Source organism: Phaenicophaeus curvirostris, chromosome 1 (genome assembly GCF_032191515.1).
Source record: "Phaenicophaeus curvirostris isolate KB17595 chromosome 1, BPBGC_Pcur_1.0, whole genome shotgun sequence".
Classification (NCBI taxonomy): Eukaryota; Metazoa; Chordata; class Aves; order Cuculiformes; family Cuculidae; genus Phaenicophaeus; species Phaenicophaeus curvirostris.
The window spans coordinates 186,190,931-186,208,573 of record NC_091392.1 but is presented as its reverse complement, the minus strand read 5'-3'; the positions used below and the strand labels follow the sequence as shown (position 1 = coordinate 186,208,573).

General features: G+C 45.5%; 2 protein-coding genes across 4 annotated transcripts in view; one reads left to right on the top strand and one right to left on the bottom strand.

The window, feature by feature from the left end:
- The window catches only part of KATNAL1 (katanin catalytic subunit A1 like 1), a 45,675-nt gene extending 32,286 nt beyond the window's left edge, over positions 1-13,389 (bottom strand). For 2 of the 3 annotated variants that reach the window (XM_069883032.1, XM_069883014.1), the window contains exons 1-2: positions 12,905-13,039; positions 3,522-3,697 (exon numbers count right to left, since the gene is read on the bottom strand). In XM_069883032.1, coding sequence (XP_069739133.1) covers positions 3,522-3,683 — 162 coding nt within the window. In that variant the 5' untranslated portion in view covers positions 3,684-3,697; positions 12,905-13,039. Of the gene's footprint in view, positions 1-3,521; positions 3,698-12,904; positions 13,040-13,286 lie in introns of those variants that run through there. The other variant, XM_069883022.1, reaches the window with a different exon arrangement.
- Positions 1-17,643, top strand: part of MTUS2 (microtubule associated scaffold protein 2) — a 738,607-nt gene that overhangs the window by 587,071 nt on the left and 133,893 nt on the right. The gene's annotated exons all lie outside the window — the stretch shown is intronic.

Here is a 17,643-nt window from a genome sequence, read left to right as displayed (position 1 = left end):
GGTCACCCTTTATATCCCCAAGATGAGCTAGTTATCAAATGATCAGTGACAATAAAATTTCCAAAGGGTCAGAGGAATTCTTACATTGTCACACCACTGCTTTGGTGAACCCTCCAGGGTGCAATTTTTTTCCCTCATGAGGTTCTGCAGGTTGTGCCAGACTGCTAAAACAATCCCTCTCCCCTAGTCAGCGCTGATTTTGAAGTCCCAGAAGCAGTAAAGTATCAAGTGGAACTGAATCAGTCAATTGTTCCCAGGGGGAGCAAACGATACATGTTCACATTCCTCCTCCTCCTCTTAACTATCAGCATCAAGCACAAGGATTCCTTGAAATCTGGGAGCCCTGTTGCAAAGCTGAAGCTGCCTGACTGTGTGACATGAATTATAAGCCAACAAATACTTGCACAGAATATCATTCTGTCAGACCAACCTGTAGAAATTTGAGAATAATACCTAAGCAAAGAGAGGCAGATCAAGAGTGCTTGGCATTCTGACCCAAAATCCTCACTACTTCTGGTTCACCTCTGCTCTACATTGCTCAATAAACTGGGAAAATCCAGAATAGTACAAAAGGCCACAAAACAGATCCCTGTAGCAGGAGTTGTCTACTAAGGATGGAGCACCCACTGTAGCAAAGTGAACAGATAGGGAGAACGGTTCCTGTAACCGGTATGAGTTGCTCAGCCAGAGCCACATCTGTAACTATTCTTTGAGATATCACTCATATGAACTTTCCTATTTTATGAGGGAACACATATACCTGAACAAATACCTGAAACTGAGTTCCCAGCCTCAGAAGTACCAGTAGGACAAATACCCTATCTGTGTGCTGCACACAAAAGTACAGAGAGGAAGGTCATGCTTCATACTGCCAGATCCCCTCAGCACAGGTGTCCCAGGAACCCTTCAGGAGATTCAAGACTGTCAATGTGCATGCAGACAGTACATCTCAGAGAAGAATTGGTTTAAGTAACAAACTTTTCCTTCAAGCACTTATCTATATAGACTTTCACACTATGGACCGCTCCCGAGAGTAAAAGCTCTATCTACCTAGTGCCTGTTAGAGATTGCTGAACTCCACCTCCAAAAGGAACCAGTGGTATTATCCTCCTCAGATTCCTCTGAGGATGGAGAAACTGAAGAACCTAAACAACAGCCTAGTTCCATATGCCAGAGGAGACAGAATTTCAAGTAAAAAATCAATTGCATTCATCCCCTTAACCATGACCTAAGGGTTGCTTTACTTCTTGTGCCACCTGCAAGAAGCATACATGTAAGAGAATCTTTTGCTTCTGCACATTACTGGTATCAAGTGGCTTAGACCCAAATTTTGCCAACTTTACATAATGTGTATAGCGTAACTCTTTCACGAGAGTCATCTAAAAAGAATATCTAAATACTATTCTAGAGTTGTGAACTTTTTTTTCAGAACAGTTTGTCTGTCAGAGAGCTCCTGACTGTGACTGACAGTTTGGCTGTAGCTGCTGTTGGAGCTGGAAAGCAGTGCCAACACCCACATCATCAAGCTCCCTCTCAGGCTGTCTCAAAGAGTGAGAAAGCACAACAATTATTTATCAAGAATGGGTAAGAAAGCACGTCTCACCAAACCATTCAGGTGCAGGTACGGAAAAGCTAGCAGTTCCAAGGCTGCATCATTTGCTCCCAAGGCTACATCACTTTCTTCCCAGTGCTACAAATAATCCCGTAAATGAATGAGAAGGCAAACAACCTGAGGATGAAGCACTTCTTTTTTTTTAATCACGCTTCTTAGTTTTTGGTGTTTGTCCCTGAGCCAACACTGACACCAGTAATGGCAAAGCGATATTCTGACAAAGCTCATTTGCTACCGCTGTGTTGGGAAGTTTCAGAATTAACATGAGCACACAGCATGACAGGCACTACCACACCTGCTGCTGATCTTTCTGGAGACAGTTCTCTAAAGCATTTATGGGACACTGTCAGGGGCCATTCTGTTTTCACCTAAAAGGGATAATTTCTGAGAAGGTGCCAACTTCAGATCCTCTGCTAAAGAGCCAGCTACCTTCCTCAGGGAATAATCCTGGAAACTGTGTTAATGGTCCTTTTTTCCTTGAGGCTTGCTTCCCCTGTATAGCACGCACTCCATGGTGCACAGGCTTCTCTGAAGCAGTTCAAACAACACAAAACATCACAAGATTTGAAGTAACCTTCACAAGATAAGAGCTGTTAAAAGTTTAATGGCAGAATCAATGTCAGAGGAAACACTGAATACTAAAAGTGAAGGCAATGCAGTGATGCAGCTGCGTAAGAAGGGAAGCCTCATGCTCTACCTTCACATCAGCTACAAGTTCAGCAGGAACAAAGGACACACATGGGGCATGGACATCTTACATCAGCATGTCCTGGGGTGGGGAAGAGCTTGAATACAAATACTTGAATGTGAGAATCTCCTATGCAACATTCAGCTTACAACATCACCAGGAAAGCTAGGCACTATCACTGCTGCTTGTACATGCACATGCTTTGCAGACAAGCTCTTAATAACTAGTCAGGCTTCCACAGTTCTATGATAAACACTTGTGAACAGTACTGTCATTACAAAATGATTGCTAACAGTGCTGTAGCTGTCAGTACACAAAATACTCTATGTTAGTGTCAGATGTTTCAAGCACAAAACCATAACCACAACACCTGCTACAATAAAAAGGACAAATTGCCTTCTGTTTTTAAGTGACATCATTTAAACATATGATATTTAGGAACACTCTTCTTGAAATCATCTCTTCAGCTACTTACTGCAAAACTGTATCTTTTATAGAAAACTTAACTTCATTAAAACTTAATTAAAAACTTAACATTTATGCAACATGAATTCTTTATTCTGGAATACACTAGATGTTTACCTTCCAATTTTAATTTTTTTTGGGGGGGGAGGTGGAACAGAACACACTTTGTATAATGAAAAGTGGGACCACAAAATGTGAGAGAGAGTTTACTGTAAGTGCTAACTGAGGGTTCTTACATTTCACCTGTGGATTACTTTCTTGGTTTTAAGAGTACTCTACTTAGCAGGGACATGCAAGTATGCAAGTCTCAGGCTAAGAGTATTACCTGGGAGATCCAAATTTGTACACTACAGTATTATAGCTCATTGCTACTCAAATAACTGTTCTAGTGATGCTAACCCATCCACTCACATCTTAGTTTACTGGACATTAAATAGTCGAAAGATAAAACAGCAAAAGGAAGTCCTCAGCAAAACAGATTTTGCAAAATATGCAATCAGACACAAACAAACCACTGATTAGCCACGCATCTTGAGTGAAAACAATAAAAAAATTGATTCAATTAGAACAAAAGAATTCCTTTTGATCATGCCATAAAAATCACTTTCCCATAAACATCAACAAAATATTGTACAGGAAATGTTGTAAACTTAACTGAAATATGTATCTCAAATCTACATCTTAAAAGGCTTTGGAAGTATAGTGTGTTTTTCAAATATCAAGTAACAGAAAGACAGCAACCTTATTTCACCCTACCTGTTGCCATTTCCCTTTTATAGCTGGATCTCTGATCGACTGGCAATGCCTCTGGATTTGCTGGATGACACCCTGGTAATACACCATAGAAGAGTCATAATTCCCAAGCAGTGCATATTCTCTCCCTTTTTTGGCATTATCGCAAATCTCTGCTAAATTCATCTTCACTCAGAAATCTAGAAGAGAACATAATCAAAAGAAAAATGAATTTGACATGCTGAATAATAAAACAATTCAGACCACAAGAATTTAGTTTTGTTTTTCTCTCATAGCTGAATTGTGTCTCCGCACCCTCCTTTCCCTTCCAGTCCCCTTCTTTTTCAACCATTTAGCTCTGGAGTATCTCTTTACTAGCCTAAGGTTTGAGATCACAAATCATCATTTTTTAATAGTGATAAAAGCCACAACTTCTTTGCTGCCTTTGGCCTCAATCCAGTTAAATTAATGCAAGAAAATTAAATATCCTGCCCACACCGAACATAACAAGACAAACTTTAATTTGCAGATCACTACAATATATTAGCAGCCATCAACCCGTGAATCACAAATCATACGAGGCATTAAATTGCTTTTTATACTGTTGTATTACACACTTGCCTAGATGTGCCAGCCAGCATCAGGGAAGTCTGCACTTAGCACTTTCAAGAGCCCTCACCCTAATAAGATTACGCTATGGTTGAATGAAAGCTCCACAAAAGACAAAGTCGAGAGCCTCATTCTGTTTCAATATTCTTTCAAAGTACTCCAACATCCACGTGCGGACGTGGATTTTTAATTTAAATTTAACATGCCACTTTGGGATTTATGGCAGAGTTAGCGATCCAAATTTAAGATTTCTTAAAACAGTGATTCCCAAAGTAGAACCTTCCCCTAGTCCCCAAAACAATTTAAGTTTTACGGGTTTTACTAACTTGTTTTATACAAGTACTAAATCACAGCATGACTTTAAGGCAAACTTGAAGGCCAACCTTTCTCTATTGAACCACATATTCAATAGTAAACTATGTTCTACAGGAAGGTTTCTATTTAAGGTTCAAGACTGAAGTGGTGCCTGCCACTTTATTTATCATAGAATCATAGAATAACCAGGTTGGAAGACACCCACCGGATCATCGAGTCCAACCATTCCTATCAAACACTAAACCATGACCCTTAGCACCTCGTCCACCCGTCCCTTAAACACCTCCAGGGAAGGTGACTCAACCACCTCCCTGGGCAGCCTGTTCCAGTGCCCAGTGACTCTATCCGTGATATAGTTTTTCCTGATATCAAGCCTGAACCTCCCCTGGCGGAGCTTGAGGCCATTCCCTCTTGTCCTGGCCCCTGTCACTTGGGAGAAGAAGCCAGCACACTCTCCTCCACAATGTCCTTTCAGGTAGTTGTAGAGAGCAATGAGGTCTCCCCTCAGCCTCCTCTTCTCCAGCCTAAACAACCCCAGCTCTCTCAGCCGTTCCTCATAAGGCCTGTTCTCCAGCCCCTTCACCAGCTTCGATGCTCTTCTCTGTACTCTCTCCAGAGCCTCAACATCCTTCTTGTGGTGAGGGGCCCAGAACTGAACACAGTATTCGAGGAGCGGTCTCACCAGTGCCGAGTACAGAGGGAGAAGAACCTCCCTGGTCCTGCTGGCCATGCTGTTTCTGATACAAGCCAAGATGCCATTGGCCTTCTTGGCCACCTGGGCCACTGCTGGCTCATGTTCAGTCGCTGTCAACCAACACCCCCAGGTCCCTCTCCTCCAGGCAGCTTTCTAGACAGACTTCTCCTAGTCTGTAGCACTGCATTCTATGATTCTATGATTCTATAGCTATGCAATCCAGAGCTGCACCGACCAAGGGGGAAGAGGCCGGCTCGGAGGGTCGCCCACTAGCTGCATCGAGAGAGAGTTTGGCAAGACCTGGACAGTGAAGAAACAAGGAAGGAGGGATACAGCCAGATGGAGAGAGGGAAGGGCACAGGACCTGGTGCAGCACACAGCTCAGGCTGCACAGCTGAAGGCAGCCTGTGATACGAGGGTGTGTGCAGTAGGAGCAGGTGGTAGCAGAGAGAAGCCAGAACAGGGACAAACAACCTTTTACATCCTAGTGGGTTATAAAAACGTTAGTATTTTTTATAGAACAGACAAGACAAGATCAAGATGGCATTAAGGAGGGTGTATCTTAGGCCTCTGTATTTAGGCCTTGTGTTTAGCAAAATTCAAGCCCCTGAATAAATAAACTAAACATCTGTCCACACAACCCTCATTCTGCCCTTGCTGAGCGCTGCATATAGTGAACACCTACTCTGCCTCTCAGCAGTGCCAAACTGATGGTCCTTACTGCTGCCTGCAGCTGCACATCAGCTCTGCCCCACCACCTCTTCACCCCTGCTCCCTGCAACAAAGCCACGGAAACCTGCTGCCCTCACTTAAGCCCACCAGCCACACAGCTTCCATGCGGCTGAAGACTTTGATGGCAAGAACACGCTGCTACCCACAGTTGGCAAGATGCACTGGGGCTTACTTGTCCTTGTACTGTGACACACATCATTCTCACAGCCTGTCATAAACTTTTGGGCAGGAGCAGAACTAAGCTGGAAGGGCAACAACACTAATTTTGTTTTCTCTTGGTGCTGAGGAAGGGCAGGATACATCCTGAGAGAGCTCTAGCTGTGTAGCAATTAAGACCATTTAATTTTAAAACACAGAAGACAATAAGCAATAGGAAAAAGTGACGCACCTGCATTGCACTGGAAATGGATAAAAAGATACAGACGGAATACAGGTTACAACCCATTCAGGCCTGATAAGTCAATTTACAAATGAACAAAACACCACCTGGGGCAGAAACTGTTGCCCCATCTTCAAAGACCTCTAGGTTAGGATCTACTACACAACCAGCTTGTCCCTCTAAAGAAAAGAGTCCTCAAATCTCTGGAGGATGTAGCAAAAAAGACAGAGTAAATAAAACATTTCTAAGGACTGGCTGCATTCAATTCCTATAAATACAGAATACTAACAGAACGTGTATTTACTTAAGCAGTCTCTTGTATCTGTTTATTACAGGTAGTTTCCATCCTGCAGGCATGTGTTTCACTCCCTTTTCCCTTAAGAAGGCTGACACTCGCCTCCAGCTCCCCTTAGGCCCAGAAAAGTGCCCCACTCAGCGGAAGAGACAACCTCCTCATCTCCAGTGGAAGCTGGGCCAACCCATGAGCAGGAGGCAAGACACGGCAGCCACGCAAACACTTCAGAAGAGTAGTTAGAACAGAGAACTGGGAAGAGGGAAGCTGGTGACACTGAAGTTTAAGCAAGAGTTTGATGCCCAGGTTGTCAAGCTGGAGAGCTTCCAAACATCATCAAGAACTAAAGCCTGGAGCACACAGAGAAGTTGGTGGATTTACATGTATGTACCTACTGATGATGCACCTGTTGATGCCTCCAGAGCTAGGCTGAAAAAAGCCGCTGGATCTCTCTCTTGGATTCAGGCACTTCATTTCTACTTATCACCTACCCTACACACCGAAGCAAGTAACATAGCTTGCGAAGGTGACTATAACATCACACAAATACCTGAGACGCATTTGAAAAGCAACTGAAGACCTCAGTCCTAAATGAGTGCACCCCAAGACAGTCCCCCAGGAAGTTCTTTGAGGTCCTGTTGCAAAATGACAGGCTATTTTAAACTACTGGCTAAACGTGGTTTAAGCTACAAACCTTTTACACACATCAGCGATGGCAATAGTGGTTCAGAATAGCCAAAGCAAGTTAAAACAAATATGTCAAAAATTAAGCAAAATTTATTTATTAGGAAGGAATTCCTTCCTGAATCATTTTCTGGACAAGGCCACTCTTCAGCACCAGGGGCAGGGAGGAAGAAGAGGCTGGAACTAGTCAGGATCTTTTTTATGTTATGTCCTTATTTTTGATTATCTGTTCTATATTATATTACAGAGTTCATACAACACTGTAAATATCCAAGAAAACAGAAATACGGTAGTCATAAATAGTACTTTTGTTGTTTGCTTTTTGAACATGTTTTTTTTTTTAAAATATGTTTTTCCTGCCATATCATAGCCACATATTTTAAGCAGACACACAGCCAAGGACAACTGTTGTTAGGTACATTTAGAACAGTGACACTGGCTTTTCATTGTATCATTGCACGGTTCCTTCCTGCACCAGACCATAAAGGCTCCACAGCACATCAAGATATCCTTGGAGATTCCTTAGTTCACGGATCATTGACAAGAAGAGACATTACAGACATTCACGCTGGCATAGCTGCCACAAATGGGGTCTCAAGCCCACTTGTTAAAAACCCTGCAGCAGCTAGGCTAAGAGGTCATAGGGGATATTAATCTCTATTCTTTGGAGCATAAGCTGAGCTGATCCCTATCTGGGGTCAGCAAAGATTTTTCTCCCTGAGCTAAAGCAACGCACAATTGAGCAAGATCCAAAAGACAGTCTCTATTGTAACATTAAAGCACTACAAACATATCCACAGGCAGACATAGTCACTGTGTGAACAGTGGGCAAGGCGGTACAGCTTGTTAAGCACACTATTCCAAACTTGTGCGCTATGCCAGTGGGGATGCAGGACAACTGCCCCCCTTGAGCCCGACTCCTGCTTAACCTCATCCCAGCACTACCTAAGGCAATAAATGCCCTCCCCTATAGATGGGGTCCACAGCAGAGGTTTTGCTTATTGTTTGATATCGAACACTCAGCTCTGCAAGTGCCAAAACAAAAGGTACCTTTTCTGTCTTTATGTGTCTCTTTTATGCCTGTGTGTTTGGACACAACCAGTTACACAACTGCATCCCATTTTTAGCACAAGCACTCAACTCTTGCACAGGACGGATGACACTCACCCAATTACCAGTTACTCATTTTTGCTTTACTCTCATAGTTTAAATAATCACATTGCCTTATTTACTGCATACTAATCAGACTTATCTTCAAATTAATTGTTAAATCCTCACTGATAGGGCTATAAAATACCTGTTTTTTTTTCTGGACACGTGTCATTCTCTGACTGAAACTTTTCCACAGCTCCCTGAGATTGCTGGACATATGGTGTCACGTCGTAGCAGCTGTGCAGTATTGCTGACTGGACAGCTGAACATCTGGAAAGGCCTCAACATACACAGATGAAGATTGGTTACTAATTCTGTTTCTCATTTTCTGCAAATCAGCAGTGCAGTGTGATGCTGGGCATCTCGAGACGCAATGTGAGAGACCCGATGAACATCACGAGACAGAGCGCCACGCTGTCGGGCACCATCTTCTGAAATCCAGCGCTGAGGTACAACTGTACATTTTCTGCTTCTACAGAACAGAGCCCGGCTGGCCCTCTGCCGCTGCACAACTGCAAAACAGGTCTGTTGCCACACAGAGCAAAGCAAGGAAGAGAATTCCAGTGTTAAGAGGGTTTGATTTATCTGTTTGCACGTGCAACCATTTCTATTACCAGAGTCTAAGCAATTAACTCTAGTCGTTCCTTTCTCAAATTCATCTTACTGCTTGGATGCATCTCCTTACAACTAATCTAAACCTGCCCTTCTTAGTTTAAGGCCATGTTGTTTCTGTAAGCCAGTTCCGAACAGCTTCCTTTCCCTCTATTATGTTTTTACTTAAATAGTACAACACTCCTGTTTTCCATTTTCCTTTCGAAGTTAAAACTTGTAGAGACATTTAACAATACAACAACAGCACCTTACTTAAACTGCAACTCTAACTGGAATGTTCTCAGAGGAAGAAAAAAGCATTTTTTCCCTGCAAGGCACGTGATTCCCACTAAAAGCCTACAGCAGTCTATTTGCAACTGAAATACAGACTGTATTTCAAGTGCTTGATGTATTTTGTATAACTTTTAAGAATAAGTTATTCAAAGATGCAGTTATTCAAAAGAATTTAAATAAGTCTTGCCTGCCCTATTACAAAGATTATCCCTTTTAGTTTGGACGCGGATGCAGAACAACTGGTCTTCATTTCTAATAATTAACTGTCCCTGCTCAGAAGCAATCACTGATGCTGCTGACAATTATCAGGCATTACATTCACATGACAAAAACAACATTTTAACTGATCATTGTCAGATAAAATACAAACAAACAAAATGCTTGCCAAGTTCCACAGCAAAATCTCTCTTTCCCTGTTAATTTGGCTTTGTTTAAACTTGCAGCTGCAGTCCCATGATCATTACGTCACAGGATCACAACTCCTGTTAAAAATATATATATAAAAATAAGGATGTGGCTTAGTTCCAGCAGATCTGGATTTAAACTACATTTAAAAGGCTTCTTGAACGAAAGACAAAAAGCTACGCCACTGCTCTATTTTTTCCCCCTTTAGCTGTGTGCATCAGCAGCAACAAGAGCCGCTGCCATCGCAGATGCAGCAGCAGCACTGGGGGCTGCAGCAGGTAATGTCATTGGAGTGTTCTCTCCCCATTCGACATCTTACTTCAGAGCAGCCGCACACAACAGAAAAAGCACGCACACACACCCCACAGTCCAGGAAACCCAGCACCAAAGGATCATTCAATTCAGTTCACTGCTTTCTGTTAATGGGTTTTTGGCTTCTTTGCACCAAAACTCTGTCTTGAAATAGCAGCCATGGAGTTAATGGGGAAATGCGTATGGAATCGGGAAGGAGAAGCACGCACACAGCCCTCAAACTATTTTTGTGTGGAATCTTCTGAGAGCTAACTTGAAGCAGAGAGTTGATTGTTATTTTAAATGCAAGAGGAAAAAAAAAATCTTCAAATGAATTAAAGACATTCACCACAAGTTAGCAGTGTGCACGAACACAAAATAACCACTAAACAGCTGGTCAGTGTTTTAACTAGAGATAAGATGCCATTGCACCTAACAGTAGTAGCCTGGAGAATGAAATGACCGCTTGCAAAGCCTTCAAACCACAGTTTTCTAAAGAACCAGGAAGAGGAGAATCATAGATTGCCATTCTACTCCTGACTTCAAAAATGTAGTCTTCTCCAGAGCAACTCACGTACCAGCTCCAGTTATATTCATATGGTCACATCACCACTATTCAGGGTAAGGTGTTCATCAGCTAGGCTGAGTGGCAGAGACAAAAACAGCTAACACACACATGGAGTACTCTAGGGAGTGTAGCTCCATAAACATGCAGTTTAGGCAGTGAGAGGCTTCCTAGCTTCTTTATCTCAGCTCTACTGGATCCAGGCTGGCTCCATATGTGTCTCTCTTCTCTCCAGCACTTCTGGCATCAGTAACACACCAAACCCAAGTCAGTGCTCAGGTGGCACCGGCCCTGATGTGATCGATCCCTCCTCTGACAGGATTTAGGGCTCAGTTACCCAGAGGATTCTGCAGGACTTGCCTGGAACTCAACCAAGTGGAACACAGCCCACATCAATAATCCTTCTGGCCCTTTGTGGAACCACTTGCTCCTCTACACATCACGTGTGTAAGCACTTCTGGTAGACAAAATGTGCCACCAAAGACTCCAAAGATGGGTCTGTGCAAAGCCAGCTTGGGTTCAAAGTGTTTATTAGGCCGGGCTGCGTGCCAAGAAAGGCAGTTAAACTGCTCCTGCACCTGGCCCTGGATACAGCACAGCCCTGTTCCCACAGCGCTGCAGCTCACGAGCCCTGCCAGACCATAGTCAGCTTCACAAAGATCCCGTTCTGGTGCTGCTACATTCCTACCGCAGCCAATCTGCAACACAGATGAACTTTCCATGAATAATTACAGGTTTAATAGACTCACACATGTGTTTATAACCCTGACTCATAAGGTCAGAATTTAGGCCTGGATCCCTTTCCACCTTTTGAATTCTCCTCTGAATTTCAAAGAATTGGCTTTTTAGGACTATGAATGTGTATTTTTTTTACTAGCATTTTGGTTTTTTAAATTCTTCTAAAGAATAGTTTATATTCTTTAAAATATACATTTATATGAATATTGCTGCTAGTCCTCAGATTTCTCAGCTCACCCCCAGAAGAATTAGTGTCTTTTTTTGCAATTATTTACACAGCAACCCAGATAAAGGCCTATTGTCATTTCCTTATCTTCCATTTACTTTTCTAACCATCTTGAGATAGTGACTAGCTCAGGGCAGGATCCATCCCTCACCATTACCCATTCAAAAGCCCAAGATTCCAAGAACAAAGCATCCTGGAAGCATGATGCAGCAGCAATGTTCGCTTCTGAGGTCTGGTAAGAACCAAGAGCTGCAAGAAGCCTAAGCTGCCTAGGATATATCTGACGTGGGGTGGAGGGAAAGAAAGAAAAAAAGAAACTGCCCCAAAATCTTCAACTGCAATAAAAATCAAATGTCATAGAATCATAGAATAGTTTGGGTTGGAAGGGATCTTAAAGATCATCCAGTTCCAACCCCCCTGCCATGGGCAGGGACACATCCCACTATATCACAGGGGGGCTGCAACCTCTGGAAAGAAACCCACCTTTGTGATATCTGAAACAGTAATACGAATAGATGAACAACATCAATATATAATGCACTGATGTTTTTAAGATATAGACTTTCAGGAAGAAAATATTACACCCTCTAATATGCCAATCATAAATTTGTATATTTTAAATACTATATGGAACAGGAACTGTTGTTTTATTCTCCCCCTCCTCCGTGTCTGTTGGAGAATACAAAATAAAGGGTAACACTAGAACTGTCACCAGAGGGAACGGAGAGGGGAAAAGGCAAATGCCAATACTGACATCATGACAGAAACATGGGCACAACAGAAATGAAGCAAAATTATTTTAAAAAGTAACGCTGCGCCTGCTCATATAAAGATCACCTAGGGCAACCGGCTCAACAGAGCCACGGGACTGCAAACCATGAAGTAAACAGGCTGGAGAGGCTTTCCAGGGCCCCTCATTTGTCGGTGCCTGCCCTGTATCCATGTCCCCAGCTCCAGCCCTCTCTGCCTGCTGCGCAGCCCTCCCCTGCCATCTGCCCAGCCGCTCCCCTTCCACCCAGATACCCGCGTTCCCACGTGCCCCTTTCCCTGCACTCCTTCCTTCCTCAGCCTCCACTGGCTGTCCACTCGCATCAACACGGTCTAACCCTTTCTCCCCACGAAACGAAACCCCCCCATCCCTGCATCCCCCCCGCGCTGCATCCCCCACATCCCTGCATCCTCCCCCATCCATCCCTGCATCCTCCCTCTATCCCTGCATCCTCCCCCGGATCCCTGCATGCCCTCCATCCCTGCATCCTCCCCCCTCCATCCCTGCATCCTCCCCCCAGTCCCTGCATCCTCCCCCCAGTCCCTGCATCCCCCCATCCCTGCATCCTCCCCTAATCCCTGCATCCCCCCATCCTCCCCCTCCCCTCGCCTCCCGCCCTTCCTCGGCCACTGCGCTCCCTTCCACGCCCCCGAGAGCGGTAAAGGGGGCACCTTTGACCCCCGTCCAGAGCGCTGCGGCCCCACCATCCCCTCCGAGGCGTCTCCGGACACGCGAGTCGCCCCGATGCCCTCGCTCCCCCTCCGCACAACGGCCTCCGCCGCGGGGGCAAACGCGCGGCGCCCCCCGCGACCGAGCGCGCTGGGATTTGTAGTCCCCACGCGCCGCCTCGCCCCTCCGTGCCCAGCGCCCGGCGGGGGAGCAGGGACTACATTTCCCAGCAGGCACCGCGCGGGGCGGTGTGTTAGGGGAACGCTCTAGCCCTCCGCCCGCCTCTCCCGCTGCCCCCCACCCTCTCGCGGCGGAGCGGAGCGGCGGGAGGGCGGCCGAGGGCTCCGAGCGCCGGGCAGCGCCGCGCCCGGGCCCCGCCGTTACCTGGGAGAGCCGGGGTGCGTGTCCGCGGGCGGGAGCGGCGCGGGGAGGGGGCGCAGCCCTTCTGCTCCGCCAGACCCGGGGGGGAGGAGGGACGGGGTGGGGGGGGGAGCAGGGGGTGGGGGGCGGAGGAGGGGGAGCGCGCAGGCGGCGGCGCGCTGTTGCCATGGCGGCGGCGCCGGGCGGTTGCCATGGCGACGGCGGGGAGGAGCCGGCATCCCGGCACCCGCCCCGAGGCGCCGCGCCCGAGCGCCCCCGGCCTTGCCCTGCGAGCGAGGGAGGGAGAAAGGGGGGAAGGGTGGGGTTTCCCGGCGAGCCGCACACAAAGGACAGTCCCGGGGGGGCCGCCTGCCCCCGCTCGGCCCCCGCAGAGCGACCCAGTCGAGCGTCCCGGCCCCGGCGGAGGGAGGGGGGTGTCCGTGCGGGAGCCGAGCCCCCACGGCGCTCCGGGCTCGGGGTTTACAGGATGAGCTCGCCCCGAACGTAGACCTCGGCTGTGCCCCCGGAGTGGCGAGGGGAGGGAGGGCACGCAGAACGGGACTCGGCTCCGTCTCTGCTAGCGGTGTTGTGGCTTTTCTGTAGCACTAACATAACAGATTCGGGGATTTGCCAGTTCCTGGAACCAAAGGGATCCTTGGTAATCACGGGCAGCGCCACTCAGTCCTTGTCTTCTGGATGTTTCCCAGCATTTCCGAACAGCCTGGTTCCCGCAAGGGGAGCAGTGTGGCTATAAAACCTCTCTAAGGCTGCCGTTCCACAGTTAATGCACGCCAGCCCGTGTCCGCATTGCCACCAAAAGGGGCAGTCCTGCCTTCCTCTCTGAGCACGGCTGCGCTTTCCTGTTTGTTACTTACACAGCAATAACGATTATATTGCCATCTGGCAAGGCAAGCCTGGGGTCTGATTCGGTGGAAAACCAGTTACGCCCCTCCAAAAAATGACCAGAGTTCAGCTGGATCACGTTTCTGAACAAGCTGGCCCTGCAGAGACAGGGAGGCGAGAGCTGCCCGTGGGGATCCCAGCGGGGCTGAGCCGCGTTTCTGCGGCAGCTGCGCCACTGCGGTGACTCTTGCTGCTGGAACTGCCTGGTGGCAGCTCTGATGATGATCTTGTGATCGCTCTTGTTAATGACGCGTGATTTCTCCGTAGAATGTCAACTGTAGTTACCTTAAGGTAGCAGCGTGAGGTACCGCAAAATAAGGTTCTCAGAAATGTTAACTGAAACGAGTGAAAAAGCAGGGATTGAAACGAAAAGCTCAGTGTGGCTCTTAAACAATACAGCATGTGTGAATGTGTCATTCGTATATCTACAGATCTTGCTTCCCTCAACATCATGTGGAGATTCTTATGCCTTTGTGAGTATTTTAGAACTGGGGCCAAAATCGTGATGAATTCATAACAGCTGCAACTCTGGCTTCCCCTTTTTCCAGATTTCTTCAAGCTTGCCTGCCCATGACATCAATTCCTGCTGTCTTTTCACATACACAAAAGCATAGATGCTGTGCAGACTTCACAGAGCTTGATACGTCTTAGGGAAAGGAGATAATAAGCAGCCTGCTCCCAGCACTGCCACAATATTCCTTCCCACAAGACTACATACCTCTTATCACATTAGGCAGCACATTAACTGCCTGATTCAACGATCATATCCCCAAGCTAAGAAATGGTGGCACAGAGAAGGTGGGTTATTTAGTCATAATCGCTGTTTGGTCTGGGGTTTCTTTTCTCCATCCCTTTTTTTTGTAATGCTTGAGTGTATTGGGGCTGCTTCATAGTGGCAGAGGCTACCCATGCTACCGCTGACATCCCTTCTAAAAGTAGTTGCTTGACAGCAGAGCAGTATCAGTGTCACCTGAGTTGGACCCAAAGTTTGGTAAGCATTGATCTACACAGTTTGCCAAGAACTGCTAAAGGACTGGGTCAGCCCAAAGAAAACCATCTCTCCAGGTTCCTAGCCCTGCATATTATGTATATGTGAGGATCATAGGATAATTCCAGTTGGAAGGGACTTCAGGAGGTCATCTAGTCCAGCCAGACAATCAGAAGTTCATAAACTTCTTAATAAGGCAAAAGAACGGTAGCCATGAGTGTGAAGTTTCATAGCCTTTCCTATTGCCACAGTTAGACAAATTCCAGCAAATCTGGCTGGAGTGATGGAAAAAACGCCTGACCATCTCTTCTACCTCCTCACTGAAGGTTCCTGCCTCCACAACAGTTCCCGAATTGGAAACCATAAATATTTCTAATCCATTTTAATACAAAATATGATATTGAAGTCATCCCTCTGAGCAGTTTAAGCTAATTTGGTGGGCCTTGTGTTGAAGCAGCTGGGACTCTGCTGTGAAGCAGTGATCTCAGGCAAGCAGAAGGTAGGAAATTGCTGGGAGGGGTGTGACACCTGAAGCCGCTGAAACGTGTTCTGCGAACATATTCTCACAGTTACATCCTTTGTTTTTTTGATAGAGGCTATAAACCTAGCGGTTCTGGATAGCGTGATGTTGGTGAGTGTCACTGGCTGCAATTAGGCGGGCTCCAGCTGTGTTGGTGGAGGGAAGCATTACACAGGGCCAGACACAAGAGACTTACGCAGTTTTTCAGCAATCTGCAAATCTGCCAGCAGAGCTGATTGTGTGCCCTCTCTCTCTGATTCACTGTAGTCAGTTCAATCAGAAGCTGATATAAATGAATGTAACTATTTTGCTATGAACATTTGATTTGTTTCCAGAGTGTCTCTTCGACTAGAGTAATTGCAGACGCTATCAGAGTTTAAAACTATCCACTCTTAGGGTCTGTGTCAGATTAACAAAACTTGTTTCTGAATTGATTTGGTTATCATTACATAAATTCCATAGACTGTGTCTAACTGGGACGGCTGGCACAGGCTTTTAGCACAAAGTCACAGCGAGCTTCATTTTTAACCTCCTCCCACACTCAAAGGTCTGCTGAAGAAGGTTGAAAACATACACGAGATGCCTGTGAATTAGGAACTGCCCTTTGCTTTTGTCTTCCGTTCCCCTTGCAATTATATTTAACTAGACTACAGGAATTATTATGCCTTCATAATAATCTTTAATGCTGACATGCAAATGTAACTCTTTACCAAAGGTCTTACAGGCTACATTTAGAAATGCTGTGATAATGGAAGGTGAAAAACAATAGGGAAGCAATACAGAAAAGAAGATGCATGTCACATATTCATGGGCATTAACCTTCCAAAGGAAGTTATGCACAACTCGGTAAAAGCATCAGTAGACACAGTGTTCATTTTCATACACACACGGTAACTGTTCTTTTGCTTAGATATTTTTATGGTATGGTGTTCATCAGCATAACAGATCTACCAATTTCTCTCCTAGGAAAGAACCTGAAGAGTATGAACCTTGAGAAATTGTGATGGAGTGGCAATGTAGAAGGGTTTAGTCAACATCTTTCACACAAGGTGTGTCTCAAAATGCTGTGCATTCTTTAATAGAGAACAGTTCAAGGGAAAGCAGTTGATTTTCAGAAGGAAATGGAGGAATGGACACAGGTGTTTGTGTTTATCTGGTCAAATGCGGACATCTGTCTTGCAGACCTTTCCCTCTGAGTTAGCTTTCCTCTAAGTTTTTTAATGGTAGAGAGAGAGATAGGTACTTTGAGAATACAATTCCCGCTTTGAACAAGGTGGACTGGGCCTTGAATGTGTTTAAGTTTTTCCAGTGCCTATAGAAGACTTGAATGAGCAGTATAAATATATTTGAACTGTAGATGCCTAAATGCAGGTGGGAGTTGTCCCACCTAATGCATTTGTTGCATATTTAGAGCCACAGAGAGAGAAAGCTGTCATGCCAGTTATGACTAGGTTGATTAAAATTATGAAGCACAAGCCAACACCAGATTAATGGAAGATACAGGTAGAAAAGCAGACAGATCTTTGAGGTGGATTGAAGGAAGGCCATGGTAGGTTGAAAAAATCAGTTAAAACCCAGTTCTGCTGCTTCAAGTCTTTGGATGGAAATTAGAAGAATTAACAAGAACTACAGTATTGTGATTCTTTTCTGTGTGTACTTAACATGTTGAAGCATGTTGCAGGTGTTTACTTTCGTAATAAGTAGCATGGTAGAAATGATGGATTTAGCTGATGCCCCTGCTGAGCACAGGGTAGGCAGAACTTAGCTGTTAAAGATGTCATCTGGCGACGAGCAGCCCAGTCTGCACACATAAAATAACCGACAGCTCCATGCTCAGTGCTACTTGCAGCAGCTGGTTCTGTGCACGGTTGCAATACCATGTGTGACTTGTACGTACCTGTTTTATTGAAGTGGTGAGGGCTAAGTGGAAATGGGTACAAAACCGTAGGATGCTTGGCTTTAATAATCTG